This window comes from Ylistrum balloti, unplaced genomic scaffold, assembly GCF_031769215.1.
Source record: "Ylistrum balloti isolate Yb309-2 unplaced genomic scaffold, AGI_CSIRO_Ybal_v1 Utg370670, whole genome shotgun sequence".
Lineage (NCBI taxonomy): Eukaryota > Metazoa > Mollusca > Bivalvia > Pectinida > Pectinidae > Ylistrum > Ylistrum balloti.
This window is the reverse complement of record NW_026782405.1, coordinates 142,173-162,490: the sequence shown is the minus strand read 5'-3', so window position 1 is coordinate 162,490 and position 20,318 is coordinate 142,173. Positions and strand designations below refer to the sequence as shown.

The 20,318-nt window shown below is 36.5% G+C and overlaps 1 protein-coding gene across 1 annotated transcript in view; it reads left to right on the top strand.

The window, feature by feature from the left end:
* LOC132557431 (kinesin-like protein KIF13B) overlaps positions 1-20,318 on the top strand; it is a 307,507-nt gene that overhangs the window by 165,333 nt on the left and 121,856 nt on the right. Inside the window, exons 9-13 of the mRNA XM_060221917.1 lie at positions 7,900-8,012; positions 9,066-9,171; positions 9,390-9,638; positions 10,568-10,681; positions 16,578-16,712. Of these exons, the coding sequence (XP_060077900.1) occupies positions 7,900-8,012; positions 9,066-9,171; positions 9,390-9,638; positions 10,568-10,681; positions 16,578-16,712 (717 nt within the window). The remainder of the gene's footprint in view (positions 1-7,899; positions 8,013-9,065; positions 9,172-9,389; positions 9,639-10,567; positions 10,682-16,577; positions 16,713-20,318) is intronic.

The window sequence follows — 20,318 nt, the reverse complement described above, 5'->3', positions numbered from 1 at the left end:
TCAGGCTTTTTTTATTCCTCTTCTGAAATATTCTTTACGCAGTTCACCCCATGTTTGTGTTCTTGTCTCTAATTAAATGTATTTCATTATCACCAGTAATTAGTTTTGTTCCACAAATCATTGTTGATAAGAAATCTCATCATTTACTTCCATAGTAGTAGTTTCCACTTACTGACTACTTATCTTATTGGTTTCAATGCGTGATATTTTGGTACAGGAGAATTTTCTTCACTCATCAGCACTTTTTACATAATTGACATGCTGGTACCTTTGATGGTACTTCTGATACAAACCGATAAAGTATTTATAACTCAAGGTGGAGATAATGTTTGTAAGATATATCCAGAACTATAAGGATTGTCCCACACAACATCACACAATAGAAAAAATCAAGAATCATATTATCCTTCACAGCTTTCCATGGAAAATGATTTTCTAAAACTACTATAATGGTTTCCTACTGTTCGTGTCTGAAGTTAGAAGATGTCCGTCTATTCTGACAGAGACAGCGTTGTGACTCATGACTCTAGCACTGACTGACAACTGGTATCTCCAAGTGAGGGAGCTGCCTTCAGGCACCAGCCAACTGCCTCCCGAGGTTATCACGTTAAAAGTGTTCCACTCTTTCAAACTTTCCTGAGTCCTGATGCTCTTGTCCCCTCCTGCTTGTAATCAGCTGTACTTACTATCTCTCCCGCTTTTAATCGGTTGCTATGTGTGCCCCCTCCCTGTTTTAATCGGCTGTTGTGTTTACCCCTCCCTGTTTAAATGGTTACTGTGTTTACCCCCTCACCCCGAGCTTTGATCAATTGATGTGTTTATACCTCCAAACCCCAGCCCGCCTTACCCCCTGTTAAAATCAGCTGATGTGTTTACCCCCTCACCCCCCTGTTTTGATTGGTTGATGTGTTTATAACCACCAACCTCAACCCACCCCAACCAACCCCACCTCCTGTTAAAATTAGCTGATGTGTTTACCCTCTCATCCCCCTGTTTTGAATCGCTGATGAATTTATACCTCCAAACCCCATCCCACCTCACCCCCTGTTAAAATTAGCTACTGTGAATACCCCCTAACCCACTTTTTAATTGGTTGATGCGTTTAACCCCAACCCCCATCTTTCTTGACATTTGGAATGTGGTAACAAGACCCCTCCTTTCTACTTTTTTTGTCTTTGGCTGCTGTGTTAACCCCCAGGACTACCCCTCCCCTTCTCCCTGGACTGCTCTGTTTACTCCCAGGGCTACCCCTCCCCTTCTCCCTGGACTGTTGTTTTTACCCCCAGGACTACCCCTCCCCTTCTCCTTGGACTGCTGTGTTTACCCTCAGGACTACCCCTCCCCTTCACACTTGACTGCTGTGTTTACCCCCAGGACTGCCCCTTTCCTTCTCCCTGGACTGCTGTGTTTTCCCCCAGACTACCCCTCCCCTTCTCCCTGGACTGTTGTGTTTACCCCGAGGACTACCCCTCCCCTTCTCCCTGGACTGTTGTGTTTACCCCTAGGACTACCCCTGACTTTCTCCCTGGACTGTTGTGTTTTCTCCTTGTTTTTTAATTGACTCCCGTATTTAAGTCCCACTCCCTCGTTTTAATCAAGGGAGATGGGGAGTTGTATGCACCCCCTCTATGTTACATAGTCTGTGTTATTTAACTAAAAGGATGAGTCACTGAAAGTATTCGTAAGGATTTGATCTTATCACTTCAAATCACACACATGACAGATATCTCTTTAGTCTTTATAGAATTTCCGTTTTAACTCTTTGAAAAGTTTGTGTGGAACTCCTCTGTGTTAAACAGTGTACCACACTTTTTCCACAGTAGATGAAATTCAGTGATTGTTGGCATTATAGACATGGATGAAGAAGTAAATATATAGATTTGTCAAACAATGTTTAAAGATGCTCAGATTGGCAGCAAATGATGACAAGCCAACTGTATATCAATTTGAATCATCAGAAATAAAATGTTAGGAATAAATATCAAAAGCAGAAATTCACAAAGATCTTTTTATATGTAAATATATTTTTTGTTCATTGGAGTTCCGTTAATGTTATCATGATCATAGAAGCTGATATAGAAAGGATACTTAGTAATGAGTTTTTTTTTGTTAGCCCGCAAACTGATTGGGCTACTCAAATCACTCTGCGTCCATGATCTGTCTGTTCGTCTGTCAATCCGTCTTCCGTCCACCTGTGAACAATTTTTGTTATCACTATTTCTTGAGAAGAACTTAATGGATCTTTCTGAAATTGCATATGTAGGTTCCCTTTGGTCCACAGTTGTGCCTGTTTGATTTTTGGATTGATTTGAAAAACAAAATGGTCAACAGGCAGCCATCTTCGATTGTTAATACTATTTCTTGAAATGTAAGAGATGGATCTCTCAAATTTCATATGTAGATTCTCCTTAATCATTAGATGTGCCAATTTGATTTTATGTCTGGTCAGAAAAACAAAATAGCCAACAGATTTGACTTTGGAAGTTTGTTATTGCAATTTCTTGAGAACTACAGCATAGATATTTCTCAAATTTCATGTGTATGCTTTCCTTAATCCCTAGTTGTGCCTGTTTGGTTTTGGATATGATCAGAAAAAATAAAATGGTCCACAAGTGGCCATCTTGGATTTTGACTTCAAAAGTTTGTTATCACTATTTCTTGAGAACTACTCTGTAGATCTTTCTCAAATTTCATATGTATAGGTTCCTGTCCATTATTGTGCCTATTTGAGTTTGGGACTGTTCATAAGAAACAAAATTGGTTCCATATGGCCATTTTGGATTTGGCAGGTAAAGATTATCATTGCTATTTCTGCAAAAGTCTTATTAATAAGAGCAAAAACAGAGAAAAGAAGAGAAAAACATATAAAGATCAAACAAGATTCCTCTGTGATCTCTTATTGTCAGAAATGATACATTATATCACTCTGAAGGCACCAAGTATCATTTCTCGTATAATTAGTTTAAGTGTGTTTGTTGCTAGTTTCTGTATGATAACACTAGTTTCTATGTGATAACACTAGTTTCTGTATGATAACACTAGTTTCTATGTGATAACACTAGTTTCTGTATGATAACACTAGTTTCTATGTGATAACACTAGTTTCTGTGTGATAACACAAGTTTCTATGTGATAACACTAGAGTCCGTTGGATAACGCTAGTTTCTGTATGATAACACTAGTTTCCTAGTCTCCATTTTGGAGATGGCTTAATATAAGATTTATAATCTTGTTGCCAGATCCATTTTCAATTTTATAATTTGTGTATGTGTATGTTGTAAATGAAAATCTGAAAATAAAATATTGTTTAAACCAAAACTAGTTTCTGTATGATAACACTAGATTCTGTGTGATAACACTAGTTTGGTGAGCCAACAGATCCATTCATTCAATACATTACTTTAGAATCGTGGAAATTCAGACTATTATGTCTAGTTTTGATTGAAAGTAATTCTGTTAAAGCAAAAAAAATTGACATTGACTAAAAACTAATCCAATTAAGTTGTATATTATTTTGTGAATTTTGTTGTGGTTTTTTTAAGCCTAGTGAGGGCTGTGACTGTCATGTATAGGATATTAGCCTCATAAAGAGAAACCAGAATGTGGGAATTTCATATCACTGGAGTGAAACTGTGTTTGTAAAAATTATGGTTAGATTAAGTTTCCCCAGGAAGTAGGATTCTGCTAAAAGACATATTGTAAACCATTACTTGTTAAACTTACCCTAGAATCAGTCATTGAAATGTGAGTTAGGATTTGGCTACGACCATTCCAGTATGTCATTACTAGAATTCCAGAGATTCTGTATTTAGACAAATTGTAATGTAGAATATTATAAAATATAATTTTGGAATGTAAAACCTGCCTTTATGGTGCCGAGCAACAAAAGAGTTTTCACTAGGAGTAACCATATATTTTTTTTTTTTTAAAGAGAACTTTTTAAACAATGACCTCTTTCTTATCCTTGTCGATTTGTGTTACTTTACAATGTGAAAGACATAAACAGGTGCCCTTGTTGGTCTGGTACATGGCCATGGAGTACAAACCTATTTACTGTTTCTGTAGCTAACACTCCATGGTTTTTATTAGACAAAATTTTAACAATTTGTTTTATCAGCTGAAGAACAGTGCCATTGAAAACATATATATCTGTAAATATATATAACAGAGGTCTCAGACCCTGCTGGAGAGTTGCAACTCTTATTATAGCTAATTCAAATTTCACATTTATGTGGTGTTTAAATTTGTTTATCAGATAAAAATTAAATAATGTTTATCTAAAGAAATAACAAAACCTGCTGAAATGATCCACAAGACAAGACTGCTAAGAAATAATGTTTAAAATTTAGAAGACTTTCATTCTTGCTTTCATAAATAGATGGTTATTGCCTTAACATTTGACAATTTACTTGTCTGTACTGTCTTTATTATCTTGATCTTGTTTCTGTTCCTGTAATATGCATCTCACAACGTGTGTTGTTACAATGGACATCGTGGATATACTAGATTCTATATATACTGATAGTGATAATAACGTTTATATAGATATGTAGGACATGGTCTTATCGACATGACATCATCTATATATACTGATAGTGATAATAACGTTTATATAGATATGTAGGACATGGTCTTATCGACATGACATCATCTATATATACTGATAGTGATAATAACGTTTATATAGATATGTAGGACATGGTCTTATCGACATGACATCATCTATATATACTGATAGTGATAATAACGTTTATATAGATATGTAGGACATGGTCTTATCGACATGACATCAACTACATAAGGGAGCTTTAGAGGGACAGATATAATGTTGTAAATGATTGATACTATACATAAGGGAGCTTTAGAGGGACAGACATAATGTTGTAAATGATTGATACTATACATAAGGGAGCTTTAGAGGGACAGACATAATGTTGTAAATGATTGATACTATACATAAGGGAGCTTTAGAGGAACAGACATAATGTTGTAAATGATTGATACTATACATACATAAGGGAGCTTTAGAGGGACAGACATAATGTTGTAAATGATTGATACTATACATACATAAGGGAGCTTTAGAGGGACAGACATAATGTTGTAAATGATTGATACTATACATACATAAGGGAGCTTTAGAGGGACAGACATAATGTTGTAAATGATTGATACTATACATACATAAGGGAGCTTTAGAGGGACAGACATCATGTTGTAAATGATTGATACTATACATACATAAGGGAGCTTTAGAGGGACAGACATAATGTTGTAAATGATTGATACTATACATACATAAGGGAGCTTTAGAGGGACAGACTTACATGAATGGAACTAGATATGTAGTATTGATATTTCAAGGCCTTATCGTGTGTTAGAACATCAAAAAAAACCTTCTAAGTCTGATAATACACGGAATGTGAATGTTCTGATGGCTGGACTTCTGATGGACTGACGTTTGATATCTGTTGCCGTAAAGCTCTGAGTGTAGGGAGATTTGGAGGTTATAGAAGAAATTCTGTCACAAAGTGGCACGTCTTGTTAGATCTCTTGGTGATTACAACTGGGTTTAACATTTAAATATACACGTCTTTGATAAGAAATGAGGAAATATGATAGATAGGCTAGAATTAAGATATATCAAGTGTTTCCTTTGTACAAATAAGTATTATAAGAAGTTGGTATTAACCTTTGGGACTTACAGGGAAACTTCATAGTTGTATTTCTATAGTGGAAGTACCTTTGTATCTGTTTCAATCATTTTGGTTTTTGAAGAAGACAATTCAAGAGTCTCTTTTTAATATGATAGAATTACCAGTATTTGCAAACAAATTACGTATCCTTTTGAGTCAACTTTTGTATTTTCTGGACCAAAACAAATGGAAAACTAAAACTTCATTATTTTATATTCATGACTTAATTATAATATATATTCTGTAAGTTATAAAGAGGAAAACCAAACATAATTCAATTTTGACACCATGAAATTATCGTATCATTTGGAGATTAAAAAAACGGTGTTTTTCACCTTGTAGAACACATGTTAAAGATAGTGGTTTGCTACCTACAGGGAGAGAGGGTGTTATCAGAATGATGGTGTTTTATCAGAATGAGGGGGTGCTATCAGGACAAACACAGTGGTGAATAGACTGATAGTAGAAGTACTCTACCTCATGTTAAGTATTAAACAGCCACAGCAGGGGACAGGCAACATGTTCTCTCGAGTGGAATTAAAATTAATTTCTAAAGTGCTGTCTCATTGTGGAACAAATCAACTGATTTTTCTTTACTTTGAAAATATTAGAATTTAAAGGCACCCACCACACACACAAAAAAAGAAAACACTTTTTACCGGGGCATACTGTTGTCCCCATATGGTTACCATGGTGATCCCTAATGATGTGAAGCTCAGCAGGTCTGTCAAGATGCACAGTAATGCCCGCCTTGGAAAATTTCTAGATCTAGAACCTCTCAAACACTTGACTCTATGGTTTAATTTCCTTATAGTGGAAAACACATTCATGTTTACAAATATTTTATTCTCGAGTTGAATTTCTAAAACAATTTAATCCTCTTTTTTTTGAGTGAAGTATTTTTGTTTGACTGTGCTGGTTTGTACCCTACAGTGATGATGGTAAAAAACAGATGTAGAGTATTGTAACATAACACCAATATCAGATATGCTAATGAGATCTTCACTTGTGGCCTACCCCAACCCACTGTTCTGTTGTACCACACCCTTTTCTAGTATCTCTGGTTACTAATCCACATTGCTGGGGGTCTGCAAATCTTGGAGGGATGTCAATATATAAGACATAACAAAAATAGTCCAATTGGGGGTCTGTACATCATGTAAGTATATTGAACCACTGTTCCCATAGTAACAAGATAAGGCTGATGGGACTCAGTACATTGTGTAGGTGTATCACTGTTCCCATAGTAACAAAATAAAACTGATGGAGTCTGTACATTGTGTAGGTGTACCACTGTTCCCATAGTAACAAGATAAGGCTGATGAGAGTCAGTACATTGTGTAGGTGTATCACTGTTCCCATAGTAACAAAATAAAACTGATGGAGTCAGTATATTGTGTAGGTGTATCACTGTTCCCATAGTAACAAAATAAAACTCATGGGAGTCTGTACATTGTGTAGGTGTATCACTGTTCCCATAGTAACAAAATAAAACTCATGGGAGTCTGTACATTGTGTAGGTGTATCACTGTTCCCATAGTAACAAAATAAAACTCATGGGAGTCTGTACATTGTGTAGGTGTATCAATGTTCCCATAGTAACAAGATAAAACTGATGGAGTCAGTACATTGTGTAGGTGTATCACTGTTCCCATAGTAACAAAATAAAACTCATGGGAGTCTGTACATTGTGTAGGTGTATCAATGTTCCCATAGTAACAAGATAAAACTGATGGAGTCAGTACATTGTGTAGGTGTATCACTGTTCCCATAGTAACAAAATAAGGCTGATGAGAGTCAGTACATTGTGTAGGTGTATCACTGTTCCCATAGTAACAAAATAAAACTGATGGAGTCAGTACATTGTGTAGGTGTATCACTGTTCCCATAGTAACAAAATAAGGCTGATGGGAGTCTGTACATTGTGTAGGTGTATCACTGTTCCCATAGTAACAAGATAAAACTGATGGAGTCAGTACATTGTGTAGGTGTATCACTGTTCTCATAGTAACAAAATAAAACTCATGGGAGTCTGTACATTGTGTAGGTGTATCACTGTTCCCATAGTAACAAAATAAGGCTGATGGGACTCAGTACATTGTGTAGGTGTATCACTGTTCCCATAGTAACAAGATAGAACTGATGGAGTCTGTAAATCATGTGTATCATGATACTCATATTAAGAAACTTTTTGTATTTACAGTTGACTGGTGAGAAGGTTAGTAAACTTAGTCTGGTGGACTTGGCAGGAAGTGAGCGTGTCCAAAAGACTGGAGCTATGGGAGACAGATTACGGGAGGGAAGCAACATTAACAAGTAAGTCACACTGACAACCAGGTGGTACAGATCACATGACCTAATTATCAGGTGGTACAGATCACATGACCTAATTATCAGGTGGTACAGATCACATGACCTAATTATCAGGTGGTACAGATCACATGACCTAATTATCAGGTGGTACAGATCACATGACCTAATTATCAGGTGGTACAGATCACATGACCTAATTATCAGGTGGTACAGATCACATGACCTGATGATGTGGTACAGATAACATGCCCTGATGATGATGTGGTACAGATCACATGACCTGATGGCCAATCAGTACACTTATCATATGACCTGATGATAAGGTGGTACAGATCACATGACCTGATGGCCAATCAGTACACTAATCATATGACCTGATGATAAGGTGGTACAGATCACATGACCTGATGGCCAATCAGTACACTAATCATATGACCTGATGATAAGGTGGTACAGATCACATGACCTGATGGCCAATCAGTACACTAATCATATGACCTGATGATAAGGTGGTACAGATCACATGACCTGATGGCCAATCAGTACACTAATCATATGACCTGATGATAAGGTGGTACAGATCACATGACCTGATGGCCAATCAGTACACTAATCATATGACCTGATGATAAGGTGGTACAGATCACATGACCTGATGGCCAATCAGTACACTAATCATATGACCTGATGATAAGGTGGTACAGATCACATGACCTGATGGCCAATCAGTACACTAATCATATGACCTGATGATAAGGTGGTACAGATCACATGACCTGATGGCCAATCAGTACACTAATCATATGACCTGATGATAAGGTGGTACAGATCACATGACCTGATGACCTGGTAATGCAGATCACATGACCTGATGATTAAAATAAAGGAAATGATTTACATCTGTAGATGAATTTAAACTTATTCTTGTTATAGTTTTCTTTTTTTTTCTCTCAAAATTTTGCATTTCTTATGATCTGTGATAGAAGTATTCAATAAGTTATAGGTAATTGTATTTTCTTTCCAATTTTTTAATCGTCTTCAATTCAATATTTGTAGGTCACTGACTACACTTGGGCTGGTCATCTCAGCACTTGCTGACCAGAACAAGGCAAAAAGCAAGTTTGTTCCATACCGGGACTCGGTATTAACATGGTTACTCAAGGTAAAATCTTCACCTGCAATTGATGAAGCTCTTACTGTAATGTGTATAGGTAATGATGAGTTGTCTCCCTTTACAAGTATGCAGAATATATTTTTTATGAGAGTTATCCCTCTTTATTTCATTTCCTAACAAAATGATTGGAAAACAAAATCTTGTTAAATTTATAAATCTTTTTTACTTTGAATTGTGATTTGATGTCTAATTTTTTTTTAATTTAGGACAATTTAGGTGGAAACAGCAAAACTGTAATGATAGCTACTATCAGTCCCTCAGCTGACAATTACGAGGAGACGTTATCAACACTTAGATATGCCGACCGTGCCAAGCGAATTATTAACCATGCTGTTGTCAATGAAGATCCCAATGCACGAATAATTCGAGAACTCCGCGAGGAGGTTGAGCAACTGAAACAAAGGCTGAGTGTAGCACAGACAGCTTCTGTGTCTACTGAACAAGGGGAACAGGCGGTAAGTTACCCAGCAAACAGGAGGGATGTCTGCTCAGGTATATTGTTTCCATGGTAACATAAGTCAGAGAAATCAATGTATAAAATAAAAAAGATTAATCTGAGGTAAAAATGTTTTATGTCATTGTATTAAAAATGTTCAGATGGTGAGCAATTCTTTTTCAATTTTAAAGAATTTTTTTCTTTAAGTTTGAATTTTTAGTTTACTGTCAAATGATTGTTTAATATTCTGTTTTACAGTAATTGTTAGGTGGAAATCATTGTTTCTGATCAATCTTTATTTTGATGTATAAAAAGCAAAACCTGTCTAACTGCCAGCTCAACATACAAAACCTATCTATAAAGGTTCCAGCATAATACAAAGTATAAATATTAAACCTCTCTATTAAGGTCATCTTTCTGTAAAGACCACTTTTTCTGCTTCCTTGAGTGGCCTTTATAGACAGGTTTGATTGTGTTGTCAATGTACCTCTATAGAAAAGATTACATGTCTATAAAGACCACTTTTTCTGCTTCCTTGAGTGGCCTTTATAGACAGGTTTGATTGTGTAGTCAATGTACCTCTATAGAAAAGATTACATGTCTATAAAAGACGACTTTTTCTGCTTCCTTGAGTGGCCTTTATAAACAGATTTGATAGTGAAGTTATTGTACATCTATAAAGTGGTCACCTGTCTATAAAGGCCACTTCTTCTGCTCCCTTCAGTTGCATTAACAGACAGGTATGATTGTGTAGTTATAGAACCTCTATAAAGAAAAAGGTCAGCTGCCTATGGCCTTTGTAGTTAAGTTAGACATGAAATCACAAACATGTGACTTGATGCCTTTCAAGTGATGCGACCTGCCCCACTAAAGTTAATTTGGAACTGTTTTAGACGCCACATATTGCTGATTATAATTTCAAATATAATTTTTATATGATGTGAACAGGCCATCAAGAATGATCCAGATCTCCAAGATCGCCTGGAAGAGACAGAAAAACTATTCAAGCAGAAGACAAAAACATGGGAAGAAAAACTGGCGGAAACAGAGAGAATCCATCAGGTTTGTGTGTTACTTATTTGAGGGAATTTTGATAGCTTTTAGGAGGGGTGATATATAGGCTAGCTTTTAGGAGGGGTGATATATAGGCTAGCTTTTAGGAGGGGTGATATATAGGCTAATGTAGGGCTGAATTGGCAATAAACACAAACTTACAGGGAAAGAAACTGTTTTAAATATACCAAAATGAGTTTAGTAAAGGTACTGGAATTGATCTGGTAAGATACTACTCATGGTTTGGTAAGATACTAGTCATGGTCTGGTTAGATACTAGTCATGGTCTGGTTAGATACTAGTCATGGTCTGGTTATATACTACTCATGGTCTGGTAAGATACTAGTCACGGTCTGGTAAGATACTAGTCATGGTCTGGTAAGATACTAGTCATGGTCTGGTTAGATACTAGTCATGGTCTGGTTAGATACTAGTCATGGTCTGGTTAGATACTAGTCATGGTCTGGTTAGATACTACTCATGGTCTGGTTAGATACTAGTCATGGTCTGGTTAGATACTAGTCATGGTCTGGTTATATACTAGATACTAAGATCAGTCATGGTCTGTTAAGATACTAGTCATGGTCTGGTTAGATACTAGTCATGGTCTGGTAAGATTTCAGTCATGGTCTGGTTAGATACTACTCATGGTCTGGTTAGATACTAGTCATGGTCTGGTTAGATACTAGTCATGGTCTGGTAAGATACTAGTCATGGTCTGGTAAGATACTAGTCATGGTCTGGTTAGATACTAGTCATGGTTAGATACTAGTCATGGTCTGGTAAGATACTAGTCATGGTCTGGTAAGATACTAGTCATGGTCTGGTAAGATACTAGTCATGGTCTGGTTAGATACTAGTCATGGTCTGGTTAGATACTAGTCATGGTCTGGTAAGATACTAGTCATGGTCTGGTAAGATACTAGTCATGGTCTGGTTAGATACTAGTCATGGTCTGGTTATATACTACTCATGGTCTGGTAAGATACTAGTCACGGTCTGGTAAGATACTAGTCACGGTCTGGTTAGATACTAGTCATGGTCTGGTTAGATACTAGTCATGGTCTGGTTAGATACTAGTCATGGTCTGGTAAGATACTAGTCATGGTCTGGTTAGATACTAGTCATGGTCTGGTTAGATACTAGTCATGGTCTGGTTAGATACTAGTCATGGTCTGGTAAGATACTAGTCATGGTCTGGTTAGATACTAGTCATGGTCTGGTTAGATACTAGTCATGGTCTGGTTAGATACTAGTCATGGTCTTGTAAAATACTAGTCATGGTCTGGTTAGATACTAGTCATGGTCTGGTAAGATACTCATGGTCTGGTACTAGTCATGGTCTGGTTAGATACTACTCATGGTCTGGTTAGATACTAGTCATGGTCTGGTTAGATACTAGTCATGGTCTGGTTAGATACTAGTCATGGTCTGGTTAGATACTAGTCATGGTCTGGTTAGATACTAGTCATGGTCTGGTTAGATACTAGTCATGGTCTGGTAAGATACTAGTCATGGTCTGGTTAGATACTAGTCATGGTCTGGTAAGATTTCAGTCATGGTCTGGTTAGATACTACTCATGGTCTGGTTAGATACTAGTCATGGTCTGGTTAGATACTAGTCATGGTCTGGTTAGATACTAGTCATGATCTGGTTAGATACTAGTCATGGTCTGGTTAAGATACTAGTCATGGTGTGGTTAGATACTAGTCATGATCTGGTTAGATACTAGTCATGGTCTGGTTAGATACTACTCGTGGTCTGGTAAGATACTAGTCATGGTCTGGTTAGATACTAGTCATGGTCTGGTTAGATACTAGTCATGGTCTGGTAAGATTTCAGTCATGGTCTGGTTAGATACTACTCATGGTCTGGTTAGATACTAGTCATGGTCTGGTTAGATACTAGTCATGGTCTTGTAAAATACTAGTCATGGTCTGGTTAGATACTAGTCATGGTCTGCTAAGATACTAGTCATGGTCTGTTAAGATACTAGTCATGGTCTGGTTAGATACTAGTCATGGTCTGGTAAGATTTCAGTCATGGTCTGGTTAGATACTACTCATGGTCTGGTTAGATACTAGTCATGGTCTGGTTAGATACTAGTCATGGTCTGGTTAGATACTAGTCATGATCTGGTTAGATACTAGTCACGGTCTGGTAAGACACTAGTCATGGTCTGGTAAGATACTAGTCATGGTGTGGTTAGATACTAGTCATGATCTGGTTAGATACTAGTCATGGTCTGGTTAGATACTACTCGTGGTCTGGTAAGATACTAGTCATGGTCTGGTTAGATACTAGTCATGGTCTGGTAAGATACTAGTCATGGTCTGGTAAGATACTAGTCATGGTCTGGTAAGATACTAGTCATGGTCTGGTAAGATACTAGTCATGGTCTGGTAAGATACTAGTCATGGTCTGGTTAGATACTAGTCATGGTCTGGTAAGATACTAGTCATGGTCTGGTTAGATACTAGTCATGGTCTGGTAAGATACTACTCATGGTCTGGTAAGATACTAGTCATGGTCTGGTTAGATACTAGTCATGGTCTGGTAAGATACTAGTCATGGTCTGGTTAGATACTAGTCATGGTCTGGTTAGATACTAGTCATGGTCTGGTTAGATACTGAAATTGGTTTTGTTAAGATAATGAAAATGATTTGGTTAAGATAGTGAAGATGTTGGAATCAGTTTTGTTATAGAAACTTTCTAAATCCAGAAATCATTGATTACAACATTGATTTTGTTAGCATTGCTGAGTGTTCCAGTTCCAGACAACTGCAGAAATGTCTACAATAGATTGAAAAATAAACAATTTCCTGGTCACATAGATACCAACACTCTGGAGACGACAGTATCAGCCTTTCTGTTGTACAGACAACATTGCCATTGATTCTTCTGTGTAAATTAAAAACTGCTCAAGCGATTTATTTTGTTAAAACTTAATCAGCTAGAAGGAAATAACATTTCTCAAGCGGCTGAAATACATAGATGTTTTTCTTTTTTACTGAAACAATACAGATATATTCTTTGTTTTTTTTTCATTTTGTTGAAGTTTGAGTAAATTATGGTAAAATATGTGAAATAGGTATTTTATGTTAACATGCAATTTTAGTTGTGATCTTTACTTACTTTAGTATCAAATTCTACAGTATATATTTTACAACTTAAACATCAAAGGAATTACAATGAAACAAATCTAAAAAGTTGTTTTTTTTAAGTAAATGACGGGTCACAGCTCCCTGATTCCTGAAGGATGGGGGCACAAAAGAATTTTTTGTAATTTTTTTATTATCTACTCCTCCAATAGGAATGATAGGATTTTATCCTAATTTAATCTAAAGCAACATTTGGTGGGGAAGAATTAATTTTCCGAAAACAATTGGTCCTGGCCCCATGGGGCTGGAAAAGCAAGGCCCAAGAAGGGAATTAAAGCAAATTCTTTAAAATGCTTTCTGTTCTGTAGGTGTTTATTGATTTAGATTCAATTAGGTCTTAGGCAAGCTTCAGGGATGGAAAGAAGTTTTATATAAACAGTAGGCAAGAGGGACTGATCTTAAGCATCATTAGGTGAAGAGAACTATAGTTAGGTATAAACTGTGTATCTGACCCTCCTTTTGTGAAGAGGGGTGGGCCCTTCAAAGGGAAAGATACAAATCTTTTAAATACTTTTCCTTTAGTTGAAATGAAGCAATTTCAGCAAGCTAAGTTAGGTGAGTAATACAGGCCTCTTGTTCTACTGTTTTCCTAGTAACATTAGAGACTGGCTATCAGTCATTACATTTACTGTCAGAATTCATTAGAAAATCAATTGAAATAAAGCTTCTTTCTAGAATCCATGGAAACAGAGGAAATGGTAATGTGACTAAATCATCAAAACTGTGGTGACGAGGAATTTCATCAGTTAGGTCAACTCTGTACCCACTACAGTTAATGAACTTTGGAAAACAGTATAAAAACTGTGCAAGATTTCCCCCCACCCCCTCCATTTTAGATAAGTGATATTTGCTGCTATAGAAAGGCTTGACTTATTTATACATTCTTCTTTAAAAAAAGTAACGTTTTTTAGCTCATCTGGCCGTCGTCTGTCCTGTGTCTGTCAACTTTTCATTTAAACAACTTCTTCTAAAATACCGAAAGGAGTAGAGTTATCATATTTGGCTGGAAGGTTCCTTTGATGAAGCCCAACAAAATTTGCAAAAAGAAGTGACCTTGACCCATATTCAAGGTCACAGAGGTCAAATGTGTTAAAACCTTTAAACCACTTCTTCCAAAATACAGGAAGGCCTAGAATCATTATATATGGCTGGAAGGTTCCTTTGATGAAGCCCAACAGAGTTTGTGGAAAAAAATAACCGTGACCCATATTCAAGGTCACAGGTGTCAAATGTAATAAAACGTTTAAACAGTTTCTTCTGAAATATCGAAAAGCCTAGAATCATTATATTTGGCCAGTATGTTCCTTTTATGAAGTCCAAGAAAGTTTGCAAAAAGAAATGACCTTGACCCATAGTCAAGGTCACAAGGGTCAAATGTGTTAAAAGTGGAACATATGCACAGATATAGTACTGTTGATCATTAAGATCCAAGTGAGTGATACAGGACCTCTGGGCAATTTGTCTTTGTATTAGTAAAAAGATTTCTAATTTGTAAATTATAAATGTATCTATGAATTAATAAAAACAACATATTTACACACATTATGGCAGATTCTAAACCCTTTGTAATTGTAAGGAAAGCATTTTCCTCACAGATAACATGATGAAATGTAATCGTCTGATAATATTTTACCAGTAATTCCCTCTGATAACATTTTACCAGTAATTCCCTCTGATAACATTTTACCTGTAATTCCCTCTGATAACATTTTACCTGATATTCCCTCTGATAACATTTTACCTGTAATTCCCTCTGATAATATTTTACCTGTAATTCCCTCTGATAATATTTTACCTGTAATTCCCTCTGATAACATTTTACCTGTAATTCCCTCTGATAACATTTTACCTGTAATTCCCTCTGATAACATTTTACCTGTAATTCCCTCTGATAATATTTTACCTGTAATTCCCTCTGATAACATTTTACCTGTAATTCCCTCGTGATAACATTTTACCTGTAATTCCCTCTGAAAATATTTTACCTGTAATTCCCTCTGATAACATTTTACCTGTAATTCCCTCTGATAATATTTTACCTGTAATTCCCTCTGATAACATTTTACCTGATATTCCCTCTGATAACATTTTACCTGTAATTCCCTCTGAAAATATTTTACCTGTAATTCCCTCTGATAACATTTTACCTGTAATTCCCTCTGATAATATTTTACCTGTAATTCCCTCTGATAACATTTTACCTGAGATTCCCTCTGATAATATTTTACCTGTAATTCCCTCTGATAACATTTACCTGTTATTCCCTCTGATAATGTTTTACCTGAGATTCCCTCTGATAACATTTTACCTGAGATTCCCTCTGATAACATTTTACCTGAGATTCTCTTTGATAACATTTACCTGTAATTCCATCTGATAATGTTTTACCTGAGATTCCCTCTGATAACATTTTACCTGTAATTCCCTCTGATAATGTTTTACCTGAGATTCCCTCTGATAACATTTTACCTGAGATTCCCTCTGATAACATTTTACCTGTAATTCCCTCTGATAACATTTTACCTGTAATTCCCTCTGATAACATTTTACCTGTAATTCCCCCTGATAACATTTTACCTGTAATTCCCTCTGATAACATTTTACATGTAATTCCCTCTGATAACATTTTACCTGTAATTCCCTCTGATTACAATTTACCTGTAATTCCTCTAATTTGATTGTGTTAACTGTAGTCCTCTTCAGCAGGTTTTACATTTGCCCTAACACACCTTGCTGTTTTAGGAGCGTCATGAGGCCCTTGAGAAGATGGGGGTATCCGTGCAGACTTCGGGGATCAAGGTGGAGACAGGCACCCATTATTTAGTTAACCTCAATGCTGACCCCTCAATGAACGAGCTGCTGGTATACTATCTCAAGGTAGGAAGTGATACCATATATAGTAATACATCACTTAGATTTCACAAATACTAATCTCTTCAGACATATTCACATATATGATTTCACAAATGCTGATCAAGAAATTACTATAGATTTGCAAATGTTGAGCTATTACAGGACACTTCAGGACTGTGATATTGGTGACCAAATCAGAATTGATGCAATCTGCTCATTCAAAGAATTCACAAGGGATTTCAATTCACAATTGACTCTCCCAATGCATTTAAATGTAAATAAATCCCTCACGAAAAATGTGTGATTAGCAATGTTGTATGATATAGCTTACAGGTTTGTTTTAGTGAACACCAGGAGAACGGAGGCTTTACTTACTCAGCCTAATTGTTGTTATATCAGTGTTTTTAGCTTCCGAAATGTTCTTACTAGAACAAACTTCATGGAGGAGATACAATCTCCCAGGATATATGTCGATATTTTTGTGCTAGAGGCGGTTTTGCTTATGCAGACAGACAGACTGGACATTCTGGGATAAAACAGGATTTAGATGCTGTCCTGTCCATATTGATACAGCCCTTGTCAACAGTAAATCATTGTATCCTTCTTGATGTCTTCAATCGGTCAAACAATTTAGATGGTGCTTGATAAAAGTGGTCAAGAATTCTCCAATAATTCTAAAAGATCTTCCAGATATTGAATAAAGTACATGAAGTGGTATAGTTCAGTTTTGATGAAGTAAGATGTAAACAGAAGTTTGGACTTTTGTTTGTATAAGTAGGCTATATAAAGAGCCCTCAGATGTTGGAGAGGCAGTTAAAAGCTGTATCACAACTGGAGAGGTTGTTGCTCAACGACAAGTAGAGATTGTCAGACAAAATAGAAGCCATTCAAAGACAAACAGAGGTCATCAGGTATTTAGTGGTTGTTGTCCAAGGACAAAATATAGAAAATTCAAGGACAAACAGAGGTCATCAGGTATTTAGTGATTGTTGTCCAAGGACAAAATATAGAAAATTCAAGGACAAACAGAGGTCATCAGGTATTTAGTGATTGTTGTCCAAGGACAAAATATAGAAAATTCAAGGACAAACAGAGGTCATCAGGTATTTAGTGGTTGTTGTCCAAGGACAAAATATAGAAAATTCAAGGACAAACAGAGGTCATCAGGTATTTAGTGGTTGTTGTCCAAGGACAAAATATAGAAAATTCAAGGACAAACAGAGGTCATCAGGTATTTAGTGGTTGTTGTCCAAGGACAAAATATAGAAAATTCAAGGAAAAATAGAGGTCATCAGGTATTTAGTGGTTGTTGTCCAAGGACAAAATATAGAAAATTCAAGGACAAACAGAGGTCATCAGGTATTTAGTGATTGTTGTCCAAGGACAAAATATAGAAAATTCAAGGACAAACAGAGGTCATCAGGTATTTAGTGGTTGTTGTCCAAGGACAAAATATAGAAAATTCAAGGACAAACAGAGGTCATCAGGTATTTAGTGGTTGTTGTCCAAGGACAAAATATAGAAAATTCAAAGACAAACAGAGGTCATCAGGTATTTAGTGGTTGTTGTCCAAGGCCAAATACCAAGGTATAGAAAATTCAAAGACAAACAGAGGTCATCAGGTATTTAGTGGTTGTTGTCCAAGGACAAAATATAGAAAATTCAAAGACAAACAGAGGTCATCAGGTATTTAGTGGTTGTTGTCCAAGGACAAAATATAGAAAATTCAAGGAAAAATAGAGGTCATTAGATAATTAGGGAGTTGTCATTCAAGGACAAATAGAGGTCATCAGATAATTAAGGGGTTGTCATTCAAGGATAGATAGAGGTCATCAGATAATTAGGGGGTTGTCATTCAAGGACAAATAGAGGTCGCCTGGATTACTCTGACCCTACAACACTGGTCCCTTGGGTGGTCTGAATAGTGAGGTTTGACTATAACTAAGAATTAACAATTTTATTTTTAATGATTTGCCTATGGTAGATGACCCCTTCTTAAAAGCTCTTTACTGAAACACTAATTTTGTAGATGAATTTTGAAATACTTCCATAAATATGCATGTAGTTTTTTTGAATCTCTACGCTTTACCTACCAGCTCGATTTATGACAAAAGAAAATCAATTTTATCTAAATACTTGCATGAGCTGTTAGTGTGATTGATAAAAACGTCATGAGAAATCCATGTATTTTTTTGTTGTTATAAATTGTGTACCCTGAAGCCTGGTGTAATGGATTGTACAGTTCACATCATTGTTAGTCCTGGCCTGCTGTCATTCTTTATCAGCATGCTGTTTCTCTACAACAAGGACCTGACAATATTCTCTTGTGTAAAAAATAATGGTGATTAGGTAGACTTGTACAAAATGTACAGCATTCCAAGATGAATGTCAGACTTCCCTTGTCATCAATGATCTAACTCTAGACATTTCTGTCGTATGTTCTGATTCAGTTTAGCATGGCTTAAAACCTTTTTGTCAAATCAGTAAAAAAAACTCCCTACCGGATTTTTTCATTACTCAGAATGTTTTGTTACAAATCACATGACTTTCATGTTATATGGTAAATATTGGTTCACTGTACTAGTCACGTCTAACTTGAACAAGATCACGTCCTGAGTACACACTAACTTGAACAAGATCACTGTCCTGAGTACACACTAACTTGAACAAGATCACTGTCCTGAGTACACACTAACTTGAACAAGATCATGTCCTGAGTACACACTAACTTGAACAAGATCATGTCCTGAGTACACACTAACTTGAACAAGATCACTGTCCTGAGTACACACTAACTTGAACAAGATCACTGTCCTGAGTACACACCAACTTGAACAAGATCACATCCTGAGTACACACTAACTTGAACAAGATCCCGTCCTGAGTACACACTAACTTGAACAAAATCACTGTCCTGAGTACACACTAACTTGAACAAGATCACATCCTGAGTACACACTAACTTGAACAAGATCACATCCTGAGTACACACTAACTTGAACAAGGTCACATCCTGAGTACACACTAACTTGAACAAGGTCACATCCTGAGTACACACTAACTTGAACAAGATCACTGTCCTGAGTACACACCAACTTGAACAAGGTCACATCCTGAGTACACACTAACTTGAACAAGATCACTGTCCTGAGTACACACTAACTTGAACAAGATCACGTCCTGAGTACACACTAACTTGAACAAGGTCACATCCTGAGTACACACTAACTTGAACAAGATCACATCCTGAGTACACACTAACTTGAACAAGATCACATCCTGAGTACACACTAACTTGAACAAGATCACTGTCCTGAGTACACACTAACTTGAACAAGGTCACATCCTGAGTACACACTAACTTGAACAAGATCACTGTCCTGAGTACACACTAACTTGAACAGTCGTATTTTCTTGTCATCCCTTATAAATGTTATGTAGAATATTGTGAGAATTCATGTACTCTTGAGTGTGTGACATTTATCAATTATTGTAATATGTGACATTGCCAGATGTGACAGGGACTTAATAGTGGTGAAATCAAGACTGTTCTGTCTGACAACAGAGTGCTGTACAGAGGGAAGATGTCTGTTTTGTAGGAGGATATTGAGAACAGATCCTGATACCAGT